We start from the raw sequence: 27,995 nt of genomic DNA, 5'->3' as shown, positions 1-27,995 counted from the left end.
GGGAACCACTGATTTATGCAATCTGTATGAGTCCTGCTGTACAATGAAGATGATATCCTGAGTACAAATATATACTGAATACAAAAGGCTGTCTCCGTCTACCATGGAAAGGTGATTCCTGTATCACGGACCTGTGACAATATCATTCGAAAACATCACATTATTCTGTGAACAAACAAGACCAACGCACATATGATGTGCACAGCGCTCAAATTATCAAGAAAAAAAAATTAAATATCAAAAACATTTATTCTGGGTGCCAGCAGGATAGCGGTAATGAAGCTGGGACAGCAGGCGACGTACAGGTAACAAACGTCGCAGACCTCTTGGGCCCCTCCCATCCTCTGAGCAGCTGAGTTCACGGCGCAAGTGGAGAAATCTACACGTAACGAATATGGCTGCTGCAGTCGGGATGAGGACGTCGAGCTGTCCAACTAGAGGACTTAACTGTCCGTGGATGGTGTTTTCTGTAATTATACTCAACATTATCAATGGAGCTGTTGCAGCGCCAGAGTCAGGGCTTTGGACAATAACTGTTGTTAATGTGAGTATCTTCCTAAAAACGCTGAATACTCTGGATAACTGCAGCACCCTTAGCTAGCGTTAGCTACATTATCCTTGTTATGGTAACTCGCTGACAGCTGTGAATGTGGTGAGAGGCTTGTAACTCACACTAACGGTATCTCTTTAGCCTTTCTTAGCCAGTCTTTATAAACCGTGATAAACGAAAGAGCAGAGAAATGTTTTGCATAATTAGCCGTTAGCCATGCCAAGAACTGTTAATAATAATTAGGTACTTCAAGGGTAGCAGTCAACTAGCTGACTGGTTATAGTTTAACAGACTAAAGTGAAAATCCCAAAAGCTTATTTTCTTTTTGTCTGCCACTGTCTCTGGACTAAAACCTGCGAGTTTAGGTTGTGTGTGTTCAGGTTATGTCACACATTGTAACATATAAAAACATTCTTAAAGTCGATCTTCAGTCAGGTGCTTGTACAGTTCACTCCCTCTTTTTGTTTATTAATGATAAGGCACAGCTCCTACAGTTAGCCCACAGAGACGTGTATAGCTCAATAATCAATAATTTACATGCTAAGACGTTTCAGTTTCCACTCTGTTATCCTCTTTCCAGTAGCAGTAAAACCTGCATTTGCAGGTTCATTCTGAATAGGTGACAGGTCAGACAGCTAGAAAAACACACTTATGGTTAATATTTCTTATATTAATAATATTTTTTATATTATAATATAAGGTTCTTTTTCCACTTTGCAAAGACACAGAGTCCAGCTTGTTTGGATCCGAGAGATCAAAAGAGTACCAATGATCAGTTAGTTTGCCTAACTAAATTGATCAGTATGAAAAATAATAATAAATAAATGTATTACTCCGTAGACCTCAAGAGCATTGCTGTTAAGGAAATCAATGTATAAAGACACTGATGTTGAACTAAAAGGTAAGTCATGACTTAAAAAAAAAATTACTCATAACCTGTTACCCAAAGTGCTTCCTTTTTTTTGTGTTACGTCATCACGTCTTCATGTTTCAGTCTGGCCATTTGACTGTCCTGAGGAGGTGGACGTCACTATTCACTGGCTTTTGAAATACTACCCCTGTCACAACGAATACAACAATATTGAAGTAAGCAAAAAATGCTTCCTGTCATACCATCTGCGTTGAGTTGATAGTTTCTTTTTTTAACTTTATTTTAATTATCCTTTTTTTAAAAACGTATTTGTATACATGCGGAATAAAAGGGGACTCCTTCAAATTTTCAAGACATGCAGCACTAAATATTTACTTAAAAAATTCCATGTGGTACAGAAAACAAAGTACACTAAACAAAACCCCCCAAAAATGGGGGTATGGGCTGTCATAGTCAAAACATCAACGGAAAACAAAATGGGTCAACACTGCAGTGCAATGTATGTTTTCAATTTTTCCCAGAATGCACTACATTTTACTTTTTCATAGTCTTTAATCTGTATAAACATGTTTCTCTGTTGATATTAGTTGTATTTTAATTGTTGTATAGCGCTCTGTGTAAAGCACTGTATGAATTAACTATAGTTTCTTAAACTGTCGGTCAATTCTGTACACTCCAGATCTTGACTTATAGCCATCCATGGCCCCATAATGAGAGATTCTTTGCAAAGCCAATGCATTGTTATAGTCTAATTTGCCCCCATACGCTTTTTTTTTTTTTTAGTAAATATTTATAACATTTGGGTAATTTTAAATCCGTTTTTCCCTAGGTAGAAAGTCAGGCATATAGATTCAATATTGTGGCACAGAATCTCCCCCAGTGTACTGTGAACAGTGTCCCAGAACAGTTTAAGGATGGGACAGCTTCAGGATGCATGAAAGTGATTAAATCCCCACCATTATTTGAGTGGTGCACTGGTCTGTCTCGTGCCTTGCTTGTTTCTGATTGGTGAATTGTGACCGTCTTTGTCTGTAGGAAATGTATAAGAGGCCAGGCCTGATTCCTGAGAAGAATCTGGATCCAAACCCAAAGGTACCAGGGGAGCACATCGAACACAAACACGGTCCCATTGTATGTAGCAATGGGCTGCCCTTCCCGATGCTCAAAGTGGGTTTGCTATGTTGGTGTCACCACAGCCGTATTCTTAACGATTTTGTTGTTTTTAGTTCTTCAACATCCTGCAACTGTGTTTCTTTTCAGAAAGCAAAGGCAGATCCACATGTGTCCTCTGCGTTTGAAGTAAGAACCCGCAAATGATCTTTGATTTTAAGGTTAATTATTACATATGTTTTCATAAGTAATAAATGCTGGATTCCTTTAATCCTGCAGGATAAAAATGACATAAAATGGATTGCCGAGGAGTATGACACCAGCAGTGCTACGAAGAACAGCAGTGTGAAAATCAGAGACCACGTCATAGCCACCACTTGGAAGGATGGCCCTTACCTGCTAGTCGTTAAGATCGAGTCTAGTAAACCAGAAGCCAACTGGAGTTTAACAGGTGAGACTTTTTAAAACTACTAAATATGAGCATCTTGTAATTGTGGGCAGCTTGGGTAGGGTGGGTCATCTACCTGTCAGAGGGTCGGTGGACCAATTCTCTGGCTGCTCAAGCCTACATGTCATAGTATCTTTGGGCAAGACAGTGAAGGCCGAGTTGCCCCCGATACATCCATTGGAGTGTGTGTGAATTTTAGAAAGTGCTTAGGTACAGAATATAGTGCTTGTATGAATGTGTGTGAGACTGTGTGAATGCAGCTTATAGTAAAAAGCATTTACATTTTTTTTTACCTTTGCTTTTTTAAACTGCATTAATTCAGTCGCCCTCCTATCTCATACACGCAGAGCTTTTTAGCTGACACTGAAGTGTCAGATTTCAGGATCTGCAGCAACCACAAACAAATTCTTAAAGTGGCAGTTGATGTAATCCCAGGTGAATGCCGGATTTTGATCTCATATCCTGGAGCCTTTTCCACTGAGAGGTTCATATGTGTTTTAGTTTTACTTTCTATCGCGCTCCGTCTTTTTTTCCTTTTTCCTGCAGCAGGGCTCTTTGTTTTGTTTGCTAGAGTTTCTACAATCTCTCTTCTTGTTTTTCTTTGTGTCATTTGTGCTACCTGGAGAAAACTGCCGATAGCCACAGAGTGAGACGAAGGCGCTTGTCCTGTTTTGGCTGGACTGACGTAATTTTCCTGGGAAATTTTATTCCCATTGGTAGACATAAGTGCACAGGGAAAGTGAAGCTTTAAAGCAACCAGGCTGAAGACTGAGCCGCTACATTGTGCAATCAGAATTTAGATCATAATGAAAACTTGCCTTTTGTCTGTTTAATATGCTTGGGAAAAGTGTCTTGCATCATTAGTCTAATGTCTGGATTTTGGTTTTGCAGTTAATGTGGTAATGAAGGGCAGCCACGGCTACATTTCTGTCACAGAATGGCCTCTCATGATTGTAAGTAGATGACTTTAGAAATAAGTGATTGCAATTTATGTGATTTATTGGCCACTTGCTGACTTTACTCCCTTTAATAATATGTTCCCTTAATTATTTGCTGTCTCCAGTGGAATGATAAGACTCTTTTGTGTTTGTGTGTGTTTTAAATTAACTCATTATATACTCAGTTATTAGATGTAGTCTTATATTAAGATGACAGTTTAGGTAAACTGCAAGAAAACATGCAGAAACTCCTACAACCATTTCATTAAATGTGATTTTAAATCATTTGTTTTTTAAGATTTACAATCCTGAAGTGACCTAAAACTGACAGGCTTTAAAGGCTAATCCCTGAGTGTCTGTTTGCAGTTCTACATGGTGATGTGCGTCGTGTACATCCTGTACGCCCTGTTATGGTTTCTCTGGGCGGCCTGCTATTGGAAAGATCTCCTAAGGATCCAGTTTTGGATAGCAGGGGTCATATTCCTCGGCATGGTGGAGAAGGCCGTCTTCTGCGCCGAATACGAAAACACCAATACTGTCGGCTCCGCCTGTGAGTGTTTATAGACGGTCACAAGAGTTCTCTTCTTCTCTCATGTCAGACAGTAAGTTGTATTTTTTTTCAACATATTTACTTTACTTTAGCTCCAGGTTTGCTGATCTTTGCTGAGTTGGTCTCTGCCTTCAAGAGGACTTTGGCTCGTTTACTCGTCATTATCGTCAGCCTTGGCTATGGCATCGTGAAGTATGTTAAAATCTATACACACAGCAACTTGTAGAATAATTGAAACCCCTCCTTAAGTTAAATAAAATGGGGAAAAAAAACACCATTTTTGGGGGGGTTGTTTTTCTTTTAGACCTCGATTGGGGACAGTGATGCACAGAGTAGTTGGGCTTGGCATCCTCTACTTGGCCTTTGCTAGCATTGAGGGTGTCCTGAGGATTACAGGGGTGAGTTGTGATCTTTGATTACTTTGATTTAAGTCAGAATAGCCTTTGCAAACGCCAATAATAACATTTAGCAATTAGAAATTTAAAAGGTTTAAAGTCCTACATTTAAATTGTTTATTTTACCAAAGATATGAGCTGAGCTCGTACAGTTAACATTGTAATTTGCTCTCATGCTGTATTTTTTAATGAAGTAAACTTGTCGTCACAATTTCTGTATTTTCTTGTTGCGCACCAAATATCAAGGGTCGAGACAATGGCCGCGCTCTCATCACAGCAATTGTTCTGGCTATGTTTGACTCCTGCGCCATCTGGTTCATATCCTTCCAGTGTATTCCTCACCAGCACAAATATCAATAGCAACTGGAGTGTCCCAACATAAGAAAATGGGCACGTTTGTTGGTGTATTTGAGTGATTTTGAATGTTCTTGGCTTGTTGGTTGGATTATTTATTTTCCCCTTTGCACTTGGGTGGATGGTTTTATGTTTCAGTTGCAGTGCTGCTTTCCTATCTGTAATTCCCCCCCCCCCTTCACATCTTTCTCCTCTTCCTTGTGTCCTCTGCTCCCGCTCTGTTATCCCTTCTAGGCAAAAGACTCTGACTTGGCTCTGCTGGCCAACATTCCCCTGGCTCTGCTTGACTCTTCTTTATGCTGGTGGATATCCTTTTGTGCACCTACAGCCTTTCCTCGTGCGGTTCTCCTCTGCTCCTCACTTCCTACACATGAACCAATATTAGATCAGGAAATTGTGGTCTCCCTCTGTCCTGTTCCTTCACCAGATCATTAGCAGCTGAAATACAGCTTCACACAAAGACGTCTTGGGTCTCAGTTGAAACAGCCCTGCTTTAATCATTCATTCTGTGGTGAAATTTGTAGCAATGCATTGTTTTCTGGTTGATGATTTAACTTCTTCTAAATCTTTACTGCTGCTTTCCTTGCATAATTAATGACAGTTTGTATTATTTACATTTTTCAACAGTCTCAGTCTACATTGGTAGAAATGATTGATTTTTGCATGCCCGTCCACCAGACTTTCCAGATTGTGCTGTTAAAAGGTTTTTATCAGCATGGGTGCAACTAGTGTGGGGGATAAAATCTGGATAAAATCATTTGTCATAACTCCTTGAGTGCTTTTTGTAAACACAAGAGTAGCCCACAAACCAGTCGTGGAGTGTCCTTTGTGCACTGCCTTTGTTGACAAGAGACACTCGCTGCAATTAGACAGGCTGACCACGGACTACCAGCAGACTGTCAACATGTTACCACTGCTGGACCATAATTTAAGCTTTAGTGAGAACAAAGCAGTCAGAGAAAGAAGTTAGTTTAGGATTGCCTCTATCATAAGACACGGCATCGGTGCTACATTGCACACTTGATCTTTTCCAGGGCGGCTCACAGATCCTAAAAAACATCCATGACATAACCTGTGGCATGTTTTCTCTCCTTTGGTGGTTATCGGATATGTTACATGGTCAGCAGTAGCATGCATATATGTCTTGCAGTATTTAAACAGGTGATATAGATCAGCTATTTGTAATGATTTTGAATTAAAGTGCATTAAAGTTTTGTGGTGTTTTGTTGGGGCTGAACAAGTTTTAGAGTCCCACCCTGTCACCCTGAACATTGTTATTGAGTGGAACATATATACCCACTGCTCAAACATTGCAGCCAAGAAATACAAATTTCTCAATGAACAGGAGTTATGAGTTAGAGGGAATATTTTGATATGGGTCTATAAAGGTTTTTGGAAAATTAATGGTATAGTATGGCTTTACATTTTTGTTTTTATGTGAAACAACTGATAAACTGTAAATGGGGAAAGAGAAAAACCCCACCAAAAATGCAGATCTGTCAAAACATTAGACACCTTCATAAATAAATAAACAACTTGACTCTTTAACTCTTTGTAAATTGGCTGCTAAAATCCAGGCACATTAAAACCGTTAACATCCTCTTCCACATCTTTGTGCTTAAAGATCTTTGCAAAATGCATTTTACAACAATGACGATTAATAGGCTTTTTTAAGCAGAGGCAAAATCTCACACTTTATCACAACCTTTCCTGTGCTTACGTCATATTAGCATCCAGGTGTACTCCACTGGCGGAACTGCATGTGATTGCAGCATGTAATCACTATTATCTAATGCGTGGTGTATTTGTACAGTTTCTGTGTAATGGCTGCCATGTGTTTACCTTGACTGCCACTAACATTTTTGTCAGCTTGGCACAAACCATCAAGACTCTGAAACTGAGGAGAAACCCTGTCAAGCTGTCACTCTACAGGCACTTTACAAACACATTAATATTTGCTGTCATTGGTAAGTCCTGCAGCTACATTTTCACTGCACCAGTTATTTGTATTTTCATCGACATGCCAAAGAGTTTCACACCTTGCCCTCTACACCCTCAGCTTCCATCATTTTCATGGGTTGGACGGCAAAAAAATTGCGATTAGTAGAATGCCAGTCTGTGAGTGTGGTTTGGATTACTGAGCAATAATAGCATTTTTTTTTTTTTTTTTTTTTAATGAATGTTTAATGTTGACATTTTATTGAAAACCGAGCCTGTTTTTGTCTAAAGGATTGGATTGAGTTGTGGGTAGAAGATGCTTTCTGGAGGTTCCTGTTCTCTGTCATTCTGCTCGTCATAATGTTCTTATGGAGACCGTCTGCAAACAACCAAAGGCAAGTAATTTATTAAGACTCTTCAATTCATCAACATAAACTAAACTGGGCATGCATTTAAAACTTTTAATTTCAATATCCACAGGTACGCTTTCACACCTCTCATAGATGACTCTGATGATGAGGAGATTGAGGAGTTTATCGCATCTACAAACCTTGGTAAAGTTAGATCATGAGGGCATTACTTGTAACCAGAAAACTGCACATCTCAGTCTATGTTTACTTTTTAAAAATGTTTTCTCCTTAGTATTTTTTTTTCTTTTCTTATTGGCAGCTGATGGTATAAAGTTGAGAGCGACTAAAAATGAGACAAATGGTACAGTGAAGCCTGCAGAAACAAACCCAGTAAGTAACACAGACAAGTTTTTGGTAATTGGTTAAATAATTATGTTTCATTCAACTTTTAATAAGAATACCTACCTCTGAGGAAATGCAGCTGACCAAATGTCACATTTGCAGAGGGCCTGCAGAGGGCAGTATTTCATTTCAATTCATTTCCATTTAAAAGTGCTTTGTTATTGGCGCCATAGTATCTTAAAACAATACTCCCAGAGCATTAAAAAACAATTTTTTAATAAACTAAAGAAACAAAAATAGAAGAATAAAATAACACAAAATCACTGAGTATTCTCAATAAATTAGCGTACGTTATGTGTATGTGTGTGTCCAGGTCATCCACTGCTTGTGGGACGTTTTTATCCTCCGTCTCCTAGGAGAGTTGTAATTTTAAGATATTGTTTAATTTAATGAAATTTGGAATTTATAGAACTGAACTAGGTAAAATCGGTGTTCCTTACCTTATTGAAAGATTTGCAGGAAGTTCATCTCGGCTTCAGCCTCACCTGTCAGGGATCACATGTTCTGTTTTCTTTCGGTTGCCATGACTTTTTGTGTCGACCTGTTTCTGTTGCCAGTTTGTGGTCACTGATCTGTCTCTGCTTTCTATCACTGACGGTCAACAGATATTTTGCCAATTCATAATCTCTGTTTTAGGCCAGATTGTGCTTTAATCTGCTTCAGCTTTTAGTTTCTTCTTTCCAATATTTCAGATAAGTTTCTTTGCAATGTGTTATAACTTGGTTTACTCTGACTGGTGTTTGGACAGCAGTGTTTCTGTGAAACTAATTAGGGTGTCTATCCTGGTCTCATCTGGTTTTGAAGGGAGGGTGTCTTGTGGGCTGGATTTAAGTTTGTTAATTATCAGTGAGTATCTGCCAAAATCAACAGGCTGTAAAATGTTGCTGCAGAAGTCTGCATGTAGAAATTCTGTTGGGTCTTCATCCCTCAGCTCAGTGGGTACAGCTCTAATGACTGAATGGACCTCATATGTCACTACCATACAACACAATGGGCAGTGTGACACTGTCAAATATTTTAAGCCAGATCTTAATTGGAATTTGAAGCTTATAAAATCGTACTGTAACACTGTAAATTGGTAAATCTAAATGTAAAGGTATAAAATATAAAAGGAAAAAAATCCAAGCTACATACATGTAAGAATACAAGAAAAACACATCTGTATAAACAACTGTTCAGGACCTTAGGAAATAAACATATGTGAATTTAGCAGTAGAAAACTAGTTTACATTCATGATTTCAGACATAAAAATAGCACAGCCCTAAATCTCCCAGAACTAATTTTGGTTAATGACATGCTCAATATCTTGTTGTTTCATTTGGTGTAATTTTTTCCCTAAATTTTCTTTCATGTTTATTTAAAATTTGATTATACTTGAGCCATAAGGTTGGCTTGTTTGGTTGGCAAGGCTTTTCATTTGGTATTTTTGTCTTTTTGGTGATAATTTGGTGCTTTATTAGGCTTTTGTTTTTGCTTTAAAAGGTCAGCTTTAACAGCTGCCTTATGAAAATATTGCATTGATATCATCAGTGGCCGTACATATACTGTCTGATCAAAATACCATAATGATTTTGGTCATACATTGATATGGCATTTATGAGATGAGGTTCAGCTTGATGAATTGGTCTCCACTGTTTGGGTTGCTTCTGTAAGGAGGGTTTAATTTATACAGCTTACTGGGCTCCCTTTACTTGTCACCCATTTAACCTGAGAGTCTAAAGAACCCCTTTATTTCCCTGTGGTCTGATAGTGGAGGGATCCGGGTTAGTGAGTTAAAGTGGTTTAGATGGGAGCTGGCTGATTTGCTAAACAGGCGAAACTGACCAAAAACAGTTACTTTCTTGCAGGTCAGAAGCGTCAGATTCACTTTACATTTACTTTGTTTAACTTTGTGCAGGATGAAGACTTGAAATGGGTCGAGGATAATATTCCTACCTCTCTAACTGATGTGTAAGTATCCAGTGAAACCTTTTCAAAGGTCTTTTCACTCACAGTGTGTTCTAAGAGGTTCTTTTTATCCTTTTATATCACAACAGAGCTCTACCGATCCTGCTCGACTCAGATGAGGTATGAACAACATGGATTTGTACAAAAGATGATTTACTTTTTTTTTTTTTTAACCAGAGATGTGTTAGTCTAGATATATAGACCCTGTAGTTGAAATAAAGGGCCCACTGTTTGAAATGTGCTATGAATTTGGAGAAATATAGTTGAATGAGGTGCTTGACAGGCATAGGAGCGGTTGGTAAGAAAGGTGAGGCTCAGCAAAATGATAATGTACAAAAGCATGTTTTCTTTCAGGGGATTACTGTCTGAAAATGTCTAGTTTTTTTATCGAGTGTCTATTGTTTCTCAGGAAATCATGACAACCAAGTATGAAATGTCAAAGCTGGAATGAAGCACAGTGTTTCCAACCATCTGCTGACAAGGAAGGAAAACGGCAGCTGTACCTGACTGTGTAACAGGGTTTTACAACGTTTGGATGGTGGTGGAGTGCCATTTTCAGGGGATCCTCCTGATTGGCCGCTATCTCACAAGGTGGTGCAAGCCACAGTTTTAGGGGGACCTTGGCTGATTCCTGTCAGCTTCTTAAGGACTCTACCAGAGGAAAACCTACGTTTTTTTTTTTGACTGAACACCCGGCTCACCATTTCCCTCATATAATCACTTTTTCCAAAGAGAACAGTTTCATGTTTTTCCTCCAGAGCTGTATTTATTTTTGCTATGTTTAAACACATTTGTTTTACCAATGGGCCTCATACATTAACATACACACAAATATATGTTAAGTCTTCCTGAGAACATCTAGTGTATTATTAGTGAGGTTTAAGAAGTCAGATAATTATATTTTAAAAAAAAGACACAAAGCTTTTTTTCAACAATTAACTAAGAAGGAAATACGTGAGCTATTATAAGCCAGAAGCAAGAAAATATATTGGGTAAGTGGATTATTTAAAGATAAAGATTAAATAAATTTGTTCATATGCACTTTTTAAGATCAATACCGTGCCTACATGTGGTTCTTGTATGAGGCCCTAGTAGCTTCCATTAATTGAGAACAGCATGTGTGAAAACAGTTGATGTCTTAAACTGAAATTAGCAGACATACAAAGTCCTCATGAATGAGTATGAGAGATGATGCACAAGCAAGTCCTTTGAATAATTTGAGTTAGATGTGAGTTATGACAATAGTGGGAAATTAGGGTTTAGTGTCATATTTTGATTCTACTGTACAGGTGTGGGTGGGCAGGTTCTATCTTTTGAATGGGAAGCAGTATGCTGCGTGTATGCTTCTATGGAACTAAGTGATTTCATTATTTATTTGTGTTTCAAGTGGACTTATATGTTAAAGTGTTTGTCCTGAAATCCTTCATGTTTGCAATGTGTGCTTCCATTCCCCCCCCCCCCTCCTTTTTTTTTTTTTTTTTTTTTTTTTTTTTTTTTTTTGGATTATTTGGATCTTGCACTATCTTAACATTTGCCTTCTTTGCTGATAAAATCATCTTCTTGGCTTCACAGACACCTTAATAACATTTGTGTTCTTTTATGTTTTGGTCTTAATATATTGGTGTACTATATATTTTTTGAAAATGCCTGGCCTGATTTTGGCAGCGTCATTTTGAAGTTGGAGCACTGTCGTCTTAGTGTGTGCGTGCTGTGTCGAGTAGATGTAACAGCAGGATTTGTATTTTTGTCTTTCTAGGCCATTCCCATTATAACACAGCAGCTGAATTATGCACACACTGACCACCTCATTGGATTTATATTGTCACCGTTCCTTGTTAATTCCTTTTTGTATTGCCTGTAAACCTGGAATAATTGTGCTTATGAGGGCAAGCGAGCCTTCGGTTATATAAACCTGCAGACACCTGCAGTGGACCTTTGATTATTTGTACAGATGGCTTTTGGCTTATTCCTGTTATTTCATAATTCCACAGGTGGGGAGATGTCTGGATAATATGCTTCGCTTTTTTTTTTTCTTTTCTTTTAATGGGTATTAAGTATAACTTGAGCTTGAACTCTTCCAACCAGGGGTTTTCTTCTCACTTACTTTCCAAGAAGTACGTACACTTGGATCAAATCGGATTTAAATTTGGGATATTGTTTTCTGATCTATGACTTTCAGTGTTTGGCAATTAAAGGATTCAATTTTACAATTTCTGTGAGTTTGTTGCATCATATAAAAAGTTTTTTCTAGGCTGTTTTGAAAGTGTGTTATTAAAGAGGACCAGTGAGTATATGTTTAAATAGATAAATTTCTCTTTTAACAGGTCTTAAAAAGGAAAGCGATAAGTCTACTGTAGGTGCTGCTGCTTCTTTGGTAGATTGTTTGGGTTTCAAACAGCATGCACCTCAACTCCAGCGAGTAAAACCAGAGACAAATAGAGCATGTCCTCCTCATATTAACAGCCAGGTGCAAGGGAACAGCCAAAATAACTGTCACTGACAGCATTACATCACTTCTATAACCCTGTTATGTTTTCTGTCTAAGTTATTTTAACACTGTTCTCTATGTTCAAGTCAGAAAAAGCACAGGGATCTTCAGTTTGCACATACACAGACAGACAGAAAGTGCACACTTTTTCAATTGTAAGGTTTCATGTAGTTAAAATGGTCTGAAATATAAATACATTTTAAATACACCATCAGATGAACTGCAAAACATGAAATACTCTGTCACTGTTGATTTAGCAAAAATTAAGATAAAATGTAGAAGCAGTGTGTATAAAAAAAAACTATAGCCCATGATTCAGTAGCTTGTAGAACCACTTTAGCAGCAATAACTTGAAGTTTCATTCTTTTTTACAACATTGCTTATGAATGCCTGCTAACTTCAGTTCATGAGGTTTGCAGCATTTTGATTCTTTTTCAGCCGTCCTGGTGGAGATTTGCTTCTGTGCTTGGAATCATTGTGCTGTTGCACAACCTAGTTAGAGCTGCGTTTTAGCTGTCGGACAGAAAGGCTCGCGTTTGACTCCAGAATACTCTGGTATACAAGTGAGTTCATAGTCGAGTCAATGACTGCAAGGTGCCCTGGTCCTGTGGCTTAAAAAATCATCACTCCTTCCCCACAGTGCATAACAATTGGTATGAAATGTTTGTCCTGATAAGCTGTTTTTGATACGACTTTGCAAACCTTAAGTCTGTTGACATGTTCCATTTAGAAAGAAGAGACTTTCTCCTGTTAACTCTTGCAAAAATTCTATATTTTGTTCAGTCTTTTTCTAATTGTACTGTCATGAAATTAAAGATTTAGCATGCTAACTGAGGACTGTAGAATCTGAGATGTAGCTCAGGGCTTGGAGTTTCTCAAATGTCTCTGATCAGTGAACAGTCTGAACTTAGGGTAAATATCCTGGGATGACCTCTCCTGTGAAGATTGGCTGCTGTCTTGGCACAGCTGAACGTGTTCTACTTGTGAGTGATGTTTCTCACTGTATAATGAAAGGCTTTGTTTGGAAATCGCCTTATAACCCTTCCGTGATTGATGGGCACCTACAATTGTTTGTTTAAGATCTAGGTGATGTCTTTCATCCTTGGCATCACGTTAACAAACGCCTGAATGCTCCAGACCTGCAAACTGCCAAAACTGACATTTTAATGGAGGTGCTCACACTTGCTGAGGATCAGTTACTCGAGTCTAGTTGATTTCCAGCACCTGGTTCTTTCTTACCTTCTTAATTCATATTGGAACAGTAAGACTGTTTAGTTTTTCATACACTGATCTGTGTTCCAGTTTATTTTTTGTTAAATAAATAATGAAAGTGTAATATGTCATATTTTTCTGTAGTTCATCTGAGGTTGTTCATCTGAGAATGTACCTGCTAAGGACCAGTTTATTTTCATTATACCCTCATACGTAAAACCTTAGAATTGAAAGAGGGTATATTTTCTTTTTACCGTGATTGTAAGTTATAGATTTACTCCCCAAATGAAAGATGGTGCAGGTGACACAAGTGACATTTCAGCTAACCTGTTAAAAAAAAAAAGTAGAGCAAAACACCTTTATGGATTGATCCACTATTAACATTTAATGTTTAATGTCCATTAAGCCATCCATCATTTACAGAGATGACTGCTAGTAAAGTGGTCGTTGTGAGAATTAATTTTATTTATATAGTGCCAATTCACAGCAACAGTTGCTTCAAGGCACTTTGTATTGGAAGTTAAAGACCCTACAGTAATGCAGAGAAAACCCTAACAATCAGATGACCCAAGTGCTTTGGTGACAGTGAGAAGGAAAAACGTCCTTTTATCAGGAAGAAACCTGCAGCAGAACGAGGCTCAGGGAGTGTCTGCCATCTGCTGTGACTAGTTAAGGGTGATGGGAGGAAGAACCAAAGAGAACTAAAGTCAACCTTTTTTTTCTGTGACTATATGAATGAACTCTCCATTCTGTCTGCCCCGGGGACCGTCCCCTTCTGTACATTTTTGATATTACTCTCCTGAAAATGGCTTGTAGCTCAGTGCTCTCCAGCTGTCTCTGGCAATATCCCTCTGCCGGAGAATGGATGAAACGTATAAACATCAAACAGCCTGAGCTCCACACTGAAACAAAGGCTGCAATGTAAGAGCTCCTGGTACATTACCAAAGGAAATTACGCCAGCTATTAAGGCGCATTGTCATTTTCAAAGCAGTGCGTATCATTGAGGCATGTGTTTTGAGTCTCACTATCCACTCTTGCATCGAAGCATGTAGCCTAGCTTTTTTTGGCCCCTTTTATTGCGATGTAAACCCCCTGGATGCAGACATAAGAAGAGGACAGGAGAAGTTAAGAGAACACATGTGGTAAGCATTAATCTTTTTTGTTTTGCTTTTCCTTTATCAAATAGACACACTGAGATGCATTTTGAAGATGTGACAGTTGCTGTTGCTTCTACTAAAGTCAAATAAAAACACTATGAGACTTCCTTTGTTTCTAAGACATGTTGGAAATACTTGTATGATGTGTACTGCCTGTGAACTTCTGCTCCAGGGGTTATGTTATTGAACACACATTCTTCTTCTCGAATCTTTCATCTCTTCATTCAGAAAGCGTTTTATAGCCATCCAAGCTTCATTTTTCAGCTATGTATGGGTTTGCCTTTCAGTGATTAAAACCCCCCACAATGGTTGTTGAATGAAAACAAACACATTTGCAAAGCCATTTAAAAGCACTCTGCTCAGGATCAAGCGAGGTAGTCCTAACAAATACTGAAAAGTTGGACTGATTTTATTGCAGTTATGCCGAGGCAATTAAAATTCCAGATAAACTATGTATTACATTGGCAAGGTTGACAAATCATCATTGTTTTGGAGTATAATGAGAATACCTCTGGGTAACATACAGATTATGAGAAACAGGGGAAACAGACCAGGTACAGCACTGCAGCTACTGCTTAAAAATCTCCCTTAGTATTACAAAAGGTAAACAAAGCAAGCTAGTAAAAAAAACCCAATATACAGTATATGATTGAAGATAAACATGTGGCATACTGTTTCCTATATTGTAAAAAAAACTCAAAAAAAAAACAGCAACAATTATCGCCAATAAATTAGAGCCACAGGAGCACTAATGTCAAAAAGGGATTTATCATCAGTTAAGCAAAGGCAGTGCATTAAATCTGCGGCCTGAGCTACACAAACATTAACTATAGTGGCCATACAGAAAGCAACAGCAATGACAGCTATGGATCCCTCATTCTGGATTCATTATGCTGTTATTTAGATCTTATAAATGTAAATGCACTGAGCCAAGTATTGTCAATCATAGGCATACTGATACTATCTAAAGATGCAGCTACATTATAATTCTCCATTAATTTTTGGATTTATAAAATAGAGATTAAAAATCAGCTTTGTCGCCTTCTCACTCTTTTGGTAATTTTGGCTGTGACTGCTAATTCAGACAAACTGATTTCTGAAATAGGTTGAAGTAAACTTCCTACAGTTTTCAGTCTCTTTATCTTCCTCCTTTGCTCAGAAATTGTAAGGTGAAACCAGAATGTGGACCTGGGCCACATGCTTGGCCTGAAAGGTGCGGTCGCTGTACTCGGACATGTCCACGTCAACGCTGATCTCCTGTGGCCCGCGCAGCTGCTGGACCAGTATCAGCTCACCAGTCTGTCTGTCTGAGCGCTGCATAACAAAGATACTGCGTGAGTTTCCGCCCACTATGCCGAAACGCAGGCTGTCCGGGCCGGCGCGGCCGGGGACGGCAGCGGTCGCCATGCGGAAAAGCGTGGCGGGAGTCTTCAGGTTGGAGGGCAGAGACAGGTAGTGAAAGGACACAGTCTTGGGGGCCAGGTGGCAGGAACGGCTGTCCATGGGGCAGGGGTTTCTCTCACACTGACTGCAGGAAGGAAATACAGTAAATATTAAGAATTACTGGGCAAAGTGCTTTGGAGAAGTGAAACACACACATACATATACTCATTCCAATGTTTTTCTCTAGACATTGGCTGCATGTTTACTCCATTTCAGTCCAGTCCTTGTACCTGACCAAGCATAAAAAGGCTCCTAACTCCCAACTAAGTGTTGTGTCTACACATAACAGGCAACTTAGCAAAGAGACCATTTTAAATCTTTAGCTGCCCTGTCACCCTAGCAGCCTGTCACAAACCATTTCTTTAGCTGCATCTCCAAATTATGCCAAAGATAACGCAGTCTGGCAGGCATAACATAACATAGTATTTTTGCACCAACTAGGTGATTCCCAAAGAGCTGAAGTTTTGGCATATCTCAGCATGGTTCTTAAAGAGTTCTTAAAAAATCTGAGGAAAATGGACAAGAAGGGACAGAGCTTAAAAACCTAGATTTACAGTATATGAAAGCTGGTTCCTTAAGAAATAGGAAAAAATCCAACAAAGACCTGACACGAGATCTGAGAAATGTATCTGGACTTTCAGTTTATTGAGATTATTGTATTTTCCAACATTTTGTTATATTATCTAAAAATTTCCAGAAGCTGTCTTATCAGTTGTTGGAGCTATGAGTGTCTATTTCCGCTATTCATTGCGCTGTGGGACCTAGCAACAATAACGTGGATTTAATATGCACGCTAACATCTGCACTTACACTGAATTCAATCTTTCATGAACCTAAAATGTGGTGAACATGAGCATGTAGAAAGGAACTGGGTCACAGCTACCCTCTCACTCGAATCTTTTCTTTTCTCTCTTGTTACAAGTATTTTCCTCAAACATTTCTCCTTCAGGTTTGCTGGCACCAGAGCACTATTTCACCACACTGATGGTTCAGTAGAAGCAAACAGAGCTTTGTTTCATGCACTTAAATGAAGCAGCTTGCTGATGGCTGGCAAATAAAACATATTGACATCCTACGTGGCTCCAAAGAAATAGGGAAAAAAAATGGTGCGGTTCTGCTGAGTGTGCATTTTCTATGTCACGAGGGAATTCATCACTCGCAAAAAGTAGTATGTGGGAAAACAAGTGCATTATTACAGCAGTAAATCCTTTCACCAGATTATTGAAACCAGAGACAAGAATAAAAGATGGATGTCTCCAGGTCTGAAAAGTGAAATCCAGTGTGTGGAAGTGCATTAAACGTGCTTCTTTTTAATGGCCACCAGGGCGATGACTCATTTGGTTGCAAAAGTAAGCATGGTTTCAAATTAAAAGAATATAATACTCTTTTCATTTATTAACTCAGTAACCCTTTTTCCTGATGGTCTCAATTACTATTTTCACATCTTATTTAACCCAGTCTTCTGGTTATTTGGGAAACTTTGGTCTCATTTAGAGTAAAATAAGTAAAATGTAATGGACACAACCCTTCCATATGAGTGTACAGTATCCTTCAGTACTCAGCCAGATCCACCCTTAGAATTTAAAGCCCTTAAGATCGGCTTTACTAAATGGGGCAAAATAGCATCTGACGCAATCCCCAAATAGCGCTCATAGGTGTGGTTAGTTTTAGGGCTGATCTACAAAAGTTGCCCTGTTCTCTAAACGTAGTCAGTATATTTCAATATTGAAAAATAGGTGCAAGAAATAAGACGCACTTTTTTGCGTTAAATATCGGCCCAATTAGGAGTAGATTATGCCTCACAAAAGTTAGAAAATCAGTTTGTGCCCCTGATTTAAATATTCTCCTTCCTATTTTTTGCACACTGAGTTCCTACCTCTTTACATGGAACCTTGTCACTGCGCTCTCTTTGTAATCTTTGTCGTTTTTTTATGCCAAAACCTAAGCATTAGTAAATCTGTCTCTAAAAGCCCATATTCCACAGACTGACATCACAGTGGCTATGTGCTTCTTCTCTGTACAGTCTATGGATAAAACTGAGTGAATGCATCCAGATGTTTCGCTCACTGGGACTACAGCAAGTACAGAAAGTCAAAGTTGGACCAGGAGGTTGGCTGGTAAACTGTGAACAGGCTTCGTATCCGTCTCACGGGCAGCCTTTAATTCATGTTCCCAAACTGTTTTTTAACTTGGCTGTTAGTGATGTGTCTGTGTTGCCAGACCTCAGCAGTTACCATAGAAATGTAATGTTATTTCTACCAATGGCAAACAGGTCCTGGACTGTATTAAACTCAGAGGCTGTAAGGCATTTCTCAAGTGTAGTTGTCAATAACAGACCTTTTTTTGTGTGTATTTTGACATCCTGTTGTGTATGCACGGCTACTGACACACCCTAAACAAAGCTACACAAAAGTTTACTTTTGCTATTCTTCCTGTTCAAAAGCCCGTAGTGCTCAACAGTTGGGTCTGATTTAGTTCCCAAGGAGTCATTTAAAAGATGGCTGTTCTCGCTAAGACGTGACAGATGTTTTTTTTTTTTAACTAGTCACTGAAAAAACAAAGAAGACTAGTGGTTCACATTAGGATGCATCTACTTACAAGGCAGATGTCTTGACGTAGCTGATGTCGCCGTGAGAGTGGGGACACTCTGGATTGACGCACTGAAAGCCTCCTCCCATGTTGATACAAGTTGTCCCTCGGCTACAGTTGTGCTGTTGGCTTAAACATTCATCCACATCTGGAGGCCAAAACAGCAAAGGCATGTAAGAATGAGAAGCAGGGAGAGAAGCTTGCCAGGCCGACACCCTGCTTCCTGGTTACCACGGTGTGAGCAGGGGGTGCTCTGCTATTGGGGTTTTTTGTTTTTTTAAAGTTTGACTACCAGAAATGTCCTAAATATCCCTTCTACTGGGAAGGGGTGAGGTCATTCATTCCTTTGGAAAGCACGGTTACCTTCAGGGGTAACAATAAAAGTAGCAACGCAGACAAACAATTCTACAGAAAAACTAAAATCTCTGCTGCTCCGTATCCTTCTAAATCACAGGTATTCCTATCTGAGCTACTTATCCAGTGAGATCTGCAGCCGGGGCCCTGTGAATAAGCCTTTGTCCTGCGTTCCCCCTTGTCACTCACCCTCACAGCTCCGCCCATCTAGAAGCAACTTGTAACCACTGGGGCAAGCGCAGTGGTACGAGCCTGGGACATTTACACACTCGTGGACGCACAGTTTCCCTCCTTGGTCCAGCCGGTACACTTCACACTCATTTACATCTGTCAATAAACAGAAAATAAATGCATGTACACACTGACTTTAAAACATGCATCATATAACAAGGTCAAAGAAATGTGCCTGCAAAAGTAACTCAGATGGGAGGACCTATTTGGAACATAGGTAACAGTATATTTGATATGGCTCGATGAGGGTAACTAAGACCTAAAGAGATGCTAATCAGCTCGTGACCTCTCAAGAGGATTATTTTGTTTGTCACAGACTGGCTCTACAGATTACTCTCATTTGCAACTGTATTAATCACCAGAGGAGTGAAGGATTCAGGTACTTTGTAGTATCCGGCAGCCTCGCCTCTGTCAGTGCGCCCCAGGGTGGCTGTGGCTACAATGTAGCTTGCCATCACCAGTGTGTGAATGTGTGTGTGAATGGGTGGATGACTGGATATGTAAAGCGCTTTGGGGTCCTTAGGGACTAGTAAAGCGCTATATAAATACAGGCCATTTACCATTTACCATATTTTCATCAGTAAATTCCATATAACATCTCTTTATGCCCCACGGAGATATCGTAGAGCAGGTCAGCAGCTCAAGGGAACGGCTCTGCGGCTGACCTTACCTCCCTATGAGGTGGAGAAAAGGAGAATTTCCCAACAGGGATCAATTAAGGTAGCACATAATTACAGCTCACCCTGACAGATACTATTGTCAGAGGTGCCACTCATGTGAAAGCCCGCATCGCAGCTGCAGTGCTGGGCTTGGTTCACTTGGGCACAGCGAGGTCTCCGGCTGAACGCTGGATCGTTCATGACACTCCACTCAGGGGGCGCTGTGATAGAAAAAAATAAATTATGAAATCGTAATGCCACCTAGGGTAAAGTCCCGAGTGACATGCTAATACAAACAAACCAAGGGACTCAGACATTCCTTCCATGGTACTGACCTGTCTGTGTTTGGTGCTGGCAGTGGGAGCCACTCCAGTTTTGGGGGCAAGTGCATTTGTACTGGTTGACCCCTTCCACACAGGTACCTCCATTCTGGCAGGGATTACTTGCACATTCGCTTACATCTGTGGATATAGGAGAGTATTAAATTAACTACAGTCAACGTGTTGAGAAATGTGCAACGTCTTCACTAGCCTCTGATCATTTTCATGGAGAAAATCCTTTACAAATATTTCCGTGGCTTCATTGAAACATGCCCAAACTGGTACTGCTGCGAATGCCTCTGATTGTGAGTAAGACTATATCAGTGTCAGAAATGGCCATTAATATGAAAATCAAGGGGTGTGATTGGAGCCTGTCCCAGTTGAACATGAGATCAGGTACTGTACACCCTGGACAGGAAATCATTCTCTTACAAGGCTTACATGGAGAAACATCAATTAAGATTGGCTAATTTTGAACCTAACATGCTTGTCTCTGCACAGAAGTTGGAGTACCCAGAGAGAAACCACAGGGAGCACATCCAAACTCTGGTGGATGAAACCCAGAGTAGGAGATGGTGCTAACCCCTGCACCACTGTGCATGCTGAGCTACAAGCTGAGGATGCTTCAAAAACGTCCCAGCAGTTTAAATGTAGTCTTGAACCTGTATGATGTCAAAACAAGTGGATGCGTTACTCTGACTCTGTGTGATGTCAATAAAGTAATAAATACTAAAGGATATTGTGCATATGTTTGACAGAGTTAGCAGGATGGCATTGATTGTGGCGTTGTGACAGCACCACAATTTGCTCTGTCTCTTTAAATTAGGACACAAGTGGAAGATTGGCATGCCGTGCCTTATGAAGTCTAGTTGGCTCCGAAAGTTTTACAGATGTACACATTTTGAAGCAGACTGTGCTCTTTGAACCTCAGCACTGAGGCCACAGTATACAGGATAACAATCAGTTCCTCTAATTTTTATTTGGCTTGCCCAGGAGCAACCACAGGACCGTAACATGAAAAGGCCCACTGCACCATGCTAGATATTTTTAAACTCTTCTTAACTTTAAAGACTTTCAAACTCTATCAAGATCAATTTTTTGGTATGAGTATTTTAGGCATCAAATACGCTGGACTGAAAAGCACGAACTGGGATAATACTGTGCAGAGTTGGGCACTCTTGTGTTGTTTTAACCATGAATGTCAATAAACGTACGCACATGTTCAAATGTGCCACTTGGAATTTCTGGAGGAGAGCCACCGGTGCAAGCTGAAAGGGCTATCAAGTGCATGCTTGGCATACTTCTGTGCAATCAGACCATAGTGTGAGTATAATGACTGGACTTAACCCGGTGCAGTGGGGCTACTGTTGAAGAACGGAGGAAACATGAGCGAGGGCTGGGGGTGTCAACTTACAGTAGCCACACCAGTGCTGTCTGGCAATGATGGGTAGAAACCTGCGGGGAAATGGACCCACAGTGGAATGTAGTACAGGTGTTTTTCTGTGTTCAGAGACATTTAATGCCATTTTAACGAGCGCTTCATTCAGCGTGCCGAGGAGCTCCACACACTCTGAAGAATGGCTCTTTTCTTTGCCTGTTATCTATGTGTACGAGGAACTCCATTGTGCTTTTTTCTTTCTGAGCTGATGTCTTTTTCAGCCAGTCAGTCATACAATGCTAAGACAGGGTCACCCTAAATAGATTTTTGTGGACATTTTTGCTCAACAGTGAATAACAAAGCAAATAAAACACAAACGGGAACTGATGTTTTTATATGGACGAAAGATAAAACCATCCTTTAGCTGAACCGCGATGGCATTCTGCACCTGAAACTGGTCTAACTGGGAATTTGTGGGTAATAAATATCTTCTAATCTTAAAAGTCTATAGGGAAAGTGAAGCTCACCTTTACAGGTTACGTCAGCGCCGGTCCAGGTGCCATTTTCCCGGCAAACTCGCGTCGCAGAACCCACAAGGTGATAGCCTGGGGAACAAGTGAAATGGACCTCGTGGCCAACAAAATACTTTGACCCGAACTTGGTTCCATGAGCAGGGGCTTCCAGGGAGGGGCAGGTGGTGGGTGCTGTGGGAGAAAGAAAAAGGGAACAAGAGGAAGGCTGGTCACATGTGGAATAAGCCTTCCAACATCCTCTGGCATTCTCTGCCTGAGGATATACACGTGTCTCTGGGCAGTGCAGAAACTTCATGGGAAAAGATTGTTCAATGCCTCATTTACAGTCATCGGGCAAAGGAACAGCCATTTTTATGAGTCAGAAGTGTACCAGCACTCAGATGTTATGCTATGTATCGTGCTCTGGAAGGTATGATGTATAATACCCTAATAGTATATAATTACATTACATAATCATAGGAATGGATTACATTTTTAACTTTCATGAGATTTATGTTCTTCTTAAAACTTGAGGAATTGTGGGAAAACTGTCTCCTTTTCTTTTTGTTCCTAAACTGAAAACATTTCAGTTTCTAAGTCACACTTGGTCAGACTGAGTTGTGTACAGATAATGATTGTATTATTACAACAGCTAGTTCCCCCCCCCCCCCCCATTGTGCTGTTTTCTGATCAGTTTCTGTGTGATATAGCACATAGGCATCACTCAGTGATGATGTTAACTCGATCCAGAATTTGACATTTTTTGGTTTTATCTCAGTCTAAGCATTTAAAGTTGGTGTTGTGATATTTCTTCCTTCCTTTTTTATTTTGCTGAACCTTTACTGCTGTAAATGCAAAACAGCTTCTTTCTGTCCTGCCAAGTATTCTTCACAGAGCTATGAACTGCGCTGGTCCATCACTAGCAAATTGGTGTCAGTGTCTGTTGCCAAATAACACAATTCCACAAATCCACTTCCCCTGTCAAGTACCCAGTGCTGTAACTGAGATGGCCTTGAAGTGCTAGAAGAAAAGTATAATTCCATAATACAAGAAAGTATGTCTGGCTCTCCACTGTCACTCACTCAAGAGGAAAAATCAAGTTAAAGAAAACAAACTTTCTAAAATGTTTGAAATTTGATACTCTGGAATTTTCTCCTGACTTTAACATAAAAGTGCGCTGCTGAATTATAAACAAAACAAAAAACATAACAACAGCAGTCATATCATGCATGCATATGAAACTTTATACAGCATGACATGCAAATGAAAGGACTTTAGTGGCATTATGGGATAAATGCTGCCCTACTTATAGTAACCAACCACATACCGTACTCTGTGTTTAAGTGGCTGGTGGGGCATTTGGACATCTTTCCTGTGGTTTAAACAGTCATTTATCAGGTATGTTAACTTTGAAGCATAATAGATGTGTAATAGTTGGTAAAAAAAAAAAAAAAAGAAAAGAAAAAAAAAAAAAGAAAGAAAGAAATGCAAGTTTTATTAAATCTGTTTTGAGTCTGATTTTAATCAATTTCTAAGTACATAATTTTAATATCTGGCTCCTGATTTTAGTCAGTGTTGAGACTGGTAATTTGTTTACTGAACACAAATGTATATGTCTCAGATTTGGTTCAGTCTACTTCATTTACAAGCAATTCTTCAACAAGAGATATGAACACTTGCAATCCATGTAAAGATGGCACTGCCTGCAGCATGTCCAGAGGAGGCCGTCAGGTGAAAAAGGAAGGTTTCACAGGACTGTGAAGCCCTATGGAAAACTATGTACACCATTACTGCTACCATGGGAATTAAGAGGGTATTTGATCAGCCTATCAGATGTACTGATTAACCATGTGTTACCACCTATATAAAAGCAGAAGTTTTGGCAGCTTGCTGGTTTGGACCATTCAGCTATGTGTTAATACAATTCCACAATCTTACCAAGATTGAACATGCCAACAAACCCTTAGGTCAGACTGTGTAATGCTGAGAGAAACTGCAGAAAACCCAAGTGCTACAACTCATAAATTGGTTAGGATGTTTAGGAACAACCCACCAAGGCCCTGCCATGAACTGAAAACAACTGGAAGACCAGCATCAGTGTCCTCAGCGAAGCCAGTTTACACTGCTGCGGAATGAGACGTGCCAACCAACAAAGAAACCCCTGCTCCACAATTGACACATTCAAACTCAAGTGAAATTTGTAGCTGCCCACATGGACAAAACAAATGCCTTCTGGAGAAACGCTTTATGGTCCAACGAGAGAAAGATAGAACTATTTGGCCACAATGACAATAAGTGTGTTTGAAGGAGTAAAGTTGAGGCTTTCAAAACTGAGAACACTGTAACAACTGTCAAGCATGGTGGTGGTAGTATCATGCTTTGGGCCTGTTTTGGTGCTAGTGGCACTGGTACATGTTAACGGAGAAGGAGGAATACCTCCAAATTCTTCAACTTTACCTCAAATTAACAGCTACCCAGTAGAAACTTGGACAGAATTTGGTATTCCCAAACCCATGATCTTAAACACATCAAAACTGGGTTTGAAATGGATAGCAGGCTAACAGTAAGCCTCTGCAATGTCCTTTTCAAGTTCTGACCTCAACCTTATTGAAAATTTGTGGACTGTGTTTAAAAATCAGGTCCATGCCAGGATACCAACCAATTTAAATTAGCTGTACCACTTCTGCCAAGAAGAGTGGTCAAATATCCAGCCAGAATAACTCCAGAAGCTTACTGCTGGTCAAAAGCATTTGGTTGTGGTGCAATTCACTAAGGGACAGTTAAAAAAAAAATTAATAGGTATGTATTTATACATATTTTTTATTTATATTTAATTTTTGTCTATGATAGAACAAAAAAAACCCACATTTGTAATAATGAATATTCGTTGGTTAAATTCCACTTAACTACTCCAATAAGAGGTCCCTGCATTGCCATGTCCAGCTGAATCGCTTGACTTTAGCTGAGCCATTGTTAACGTTATGATTTATAGTGCTTTTTTCTTCTATGTCTAAATGTTATGATGATGATTCTGCTAATTCTGATAGCACTGTTCCTGTTTATCACTCACCAGACGACTGGTCTGCTTGAGGTAACTTGGAGACAGAGTTCTGAAGCGCTGCCAGTTTTGACTTCATGATCCTCAGCCCCTCGTTAAACCGCATCTCCTGGCCTTTCAGAAACTTCTCCATCTGACGAAGCACCCCAACCACCTGGTGCTTATCCATGCATGTCTGTTAATAACGAATGAAGACTGTGAGCAGAATAAAGACTCCTGGAAAAATCCAATGACTTGCCAGCAAAAACTGAGTGCAGGATGAAAGGTTACTTCAGTTTAATGGTTATAAAGCGTAATACCTGAGTGATGAATAAACATTATTGTGCAGCTGTGGAGAATGAAGTAATTTAGATTAAACCCATGTTATTGGTGGACAAACAGTTATTATAGTCACAAAGCATTTTCACGGATACTAAAATATGTTATGCAACACTATGAAAACATTTATTTGAGATATTTTTACTATACCTGATGATAAGCGCCAAACTGTTTTTTATTTCACCCAAAACTATTGCTTTCTACTAGAATATATTCACTTATACCTCACAGCACTCTCCCTCACCCCCTTTCACTCTTATAACACAACTCTAGAGAAAGACACAGCTGGGCTAAAGCTGTGTGGCAGATGTCAGTGGGACCTAAGTCCAAAATGCTGTTCCTCTGTATATTTTGCATGGCGGTAGGAAGGCACATGCTCATTGGATAATCCCGAATGGGCAGACTCAAAATAGCATGGGTGCCACAGGCTGTTACTTTGGAGGGAACACTTGTCAAGCCATTACAAAGTTCCCCACAGAAAGTGCCGCTAATCCTTTTAGGAGGGTTTATTAATCACATGCTTACATTGGAACACCTCTGGGCAGCATACCTTAAATTCCTGCACTGGAATTCACAGGGCTTCGTGCAATAACAACAAAGTTCAATACATTGAAATGCATGGTGTACAGAGCTCGGACCTGTGCAGCATTAAGACTGGCCCCTGCTCTGTTATGTGCCTCAGGCAGAAAACAGGGGAAATGCCACCAGCTGACAAGACATGAGAAGATTCAATTGATTTTTTCCCAATTAAAAAACACGACGTAGATTTAATATTACACTAAAATACACGGTGGTCGAAAACCTTCCAACCGCACAAACTAATAAGGAAAAAAAGAAAACAACAACAACATTTTTGTGTCATTGTATGGATAGTTAAATTTGATTCTAATCATTTTGTTTCTGAAAGATGTATGAAGATTTTTACAGCATTCAATGAGATTTTGCGATGGGATTATTGACCCAGTTTTCTCAGGCATAAAACTCTCAGCAAACTTCTGGACGCGCGTAAAGTAAATTGTTCCTACCTGAACGGTGCCATGACCACTGTGGATGGCTGTCAAACACAGCAAAAGCAAACACCTGCATCGGAAAGACAGTGCCATCGCAGAAACTGCAGCCAAGTTAACAGGCTACCGTTTCCTATTGCTGTTCTCAGATATTTAACAGGCTTCCTTTTAGGCTATTGGATGCCCCCAGAATAGTGGAGAAGTTCCGTCTACTCGTTTGAAGAGTGTGGAAGATGTTCATCAGGTGCCTGAGACAGAGATGCGCCCGCGTCTCTATATCTGGGGTCTTGGAAAGTTTCGCCTCTGAGCTCTGCACGCCACCTAGGCTTCCTGCAGCAGGAATCCCTCCCACCGAGACACAGCCAAACACTTTTCTTTCTTTACCTCTCTCATCCCATCATACAACATTATCTGTGCATTTGGCAAATTGCACGATCATAGTTAGACTTTTATATTTAGTTATAGCCTCGTAAAGATTATTTTTCCTACAACCTAACAATGAATAGCCTTTTCAGAATAATAATTCCATTAACAGCATATTTCTAATGGGTTTGTCAAATATCTGCATTATTAGGTTAATATGTTTACTTAACGTGCGACTTTTCCAGTCTTCTGTGAGTTTGCTGGCGATAATAACCGGACGCTCAGTATGTTTACTGGCTCGCATCTCTACGAGCAAACTCTTTAGTCTTTACGGGTCGATTTGTAGAGTTAAAGCGACATCTGCTGGTCGATGACGGGACTGCACACGCGCGTGAAGTCCCACTACGCGAGCCCGTTCGCGTAAAAAAAAAAAAAAAACGACACAAGAAATGCGTTTGTGCTTATAAATCGACAGATATTTATGTTCAGGTGTTTTAATTTTGTTAAGCAGCGTAAGGTATGATGGTTATAAGTGCATAACACACGCGACAACAGTGAAAACAAAGGGAAAAGCGAAGTGCGATATGCATTTCATTGTTGCAGATGTTGAAAGTGACCGACACTGCGTTCAACCAATAAGAACGGCAGCTCTGCTTACCCGTGCTGGCTTTGACCAATTGCCGGGCAGAGTTTGCTGTGTCCATGTTAGATAGATCCCGACAGAAGTATAAAAACACAGAGAATACATAATCGAGGAATGTGCTGCAGAACTCAGAAGCCATTTTGAGATGATGTCCCTGTTGAGAAAGCCTATGAAGATGCTGAAATCAACGAACATGGTTACATTTCTGTCTGTTTCTCCCTCCGTCTCCTCTATTTCACCATGGCAGCTGTCAACCGACGGGACATTAGCAAAGCGGGGTATCAAGCTGCGCTCACAGAGTTAAAACGTCATTGATATGAAAGAGGAGAGTGTCTGTTTACTGTCTCTGTCGAGACATGTAACACCGTGAGTCTTTTCCAGTCTGAAATCTTCCAGCATCTCTCACAA

At 39.8% G+C, this 27,995-nt stretch overlaps 2 protein-coding genes across 4 annotated transcripts; one reads left to right on the top strand and one right to left on the bottom strand.

The window, feature by feature from the left end:
• Positions 1 to 355: 355 nt before the first annotated feature.
• Positions 356 to 12,068, top strand: tmem87b (transmembrane protein 87B). 2 transcript variants are annotated; one of them, XM_076891795.1, is made up of 19 exons: positions 356 to 544; positions 1,391 to 1,451; positions 1,545 to 1,636; positions 2,457 to 2,513; positions 2,682 to 2,720; positions 2,811 to 2,982; positions 3,871 to 3,932; positions 4,284 to 4,467; positions 4,560 to 4,659; positions 4,772 to 4,865; positions 5,109 to 5,182; positions 7,077 to 7,183; positions 7,276 to 7,334; positions 7,446 to 7,549; positions 7,635 to 7,708; positions 7,824 to 7,894; positions 9,805 to 9,857; positions 9,944 to 9,974; positions 10,264 to 12,068. In XM_076891795.1, the coding sequence occupies exons 1-19, from the start codon at positions 395 to 397 to the stop codon at positions 10,303 to 10,305; spliced, it is 1,626 nt and encodes a 541-aa protein (XP_076747910.1). In that variant the 5' UTR covers positions 356 to 394; the 3' UTR covers positions 10,306 to 12,068. The 2 variants fall into 2 exon arrangements, with proteins under 2 accessions (XP_076747910.1, XP_076747909.1); XM_076891794.1 differs by having other exon boundaries at positions 357 to 544; positions 2,457 to 2,588.
• A 3,035-nt stretch (positions 12,069 to 15,103) lies between these two features.
• fbln7 (fibulin 7) lies at positions 15,104 to 27,782 on the bottom strand. Of its 2 annotated transcripts, none has more exons than XM_076891793.1 (8): positions 27,603 to 27,782; positions 25,269 to 25,431; positions 22,214 to 22,390; positions 20,324 to 20,449; positions 20,072 to 20,209; positions 19,288 to 19,425; positions 18,754 to 18,892; positions 15,104 to 16,240 (listed from the first exon to the last, which is right to left on the bottom strand). In XM_076891793.1, the coding sequence occupies exons 1-8, from the start codon at positions 27,780 to 27,782 to the stop codon at positions 15,868 to 15,870; spliced, it is 1,434 nt and encodes a 477-aa protein (XP_076747908.1). In that variant the 3' UTR covers positions 15,104 to 15,867. The 2 variants fall into 2 exon arrangements, with proteins under 2 accessions (XP_076747908.1, XP_004556105.2); XM_004556048.2 differs by lacking the exon at positions 27,603 to 27,782 and adding an exon at positions 26,600 to 26,891.
• Positions 27,783 to 27,995: the final 213 nt, after the last annotated feature.

This window comes from Maylandia zebra, linkage group LG13 (genome assembly GCF_041146795.1).
Source record: "Maylandia zebra isolate NMK-2024a linkage group LG13, Mzebra_GT3a, whole genome shotgun sequence".
Classification (NCBI taxonomy): Eukaryota; Metazoa; Chordata; class Actinopteri; order Cichliformes; family Cichlidae; genus Maylandia; species Maylandia zebra.
Note: the sequence above shows the minus strand (reverse complement) of the source record. Positions and strands in the feature narration are given on the sequence as shown.

Excerpts from the sequence above, each read along its gene's own strand:
- fbln7 (XM_076891793.1), bottom strand. The coding sequence starts at position 27,782 with ATGTTCGTTGATTTCAGCATCTTCATAGGCTTTCTCAACAGGGACATC. Across the intron at positions 20,450-22,213 it reads CGCTGACGTAACCTGTAAAG|ATGTAAGCGAATGTGCAAGT; the intron begins GTGAGCTTCACT and ends CTATATCCACAG. Across the intron at positions 18,893-19,287 it reads AGATGGGCGGAGCTGTGAGG|ATGTGGATGAATGTTTAAGC; the intron begins GTGAGTGACAAG and ends TTTGGCCTCCAG.
- tmem87b (XM_076891794.1), top strand. The coding sequence starts at position 395 with ATGGCTGCTGCAGTCGGGATGAGGACGTCGAGCTGTCCAACTAGAGGA. Across the intron at positions 3,933-4,283 it reads CAGAATGGCCTCTCATGATT|TTCTACATGGTGATGTGCGT; the intron begins GTAAGTAGATGA and ends GTCTGTTTGCAG. Across the intron at positions 4,866-5,108 it reads GTGTCCTGAGGATTACAGGG|GGTCGAGACAATGGCCGCGC; the intron begins GTGAGTTGTGAT and ends CCAAATATCAAG.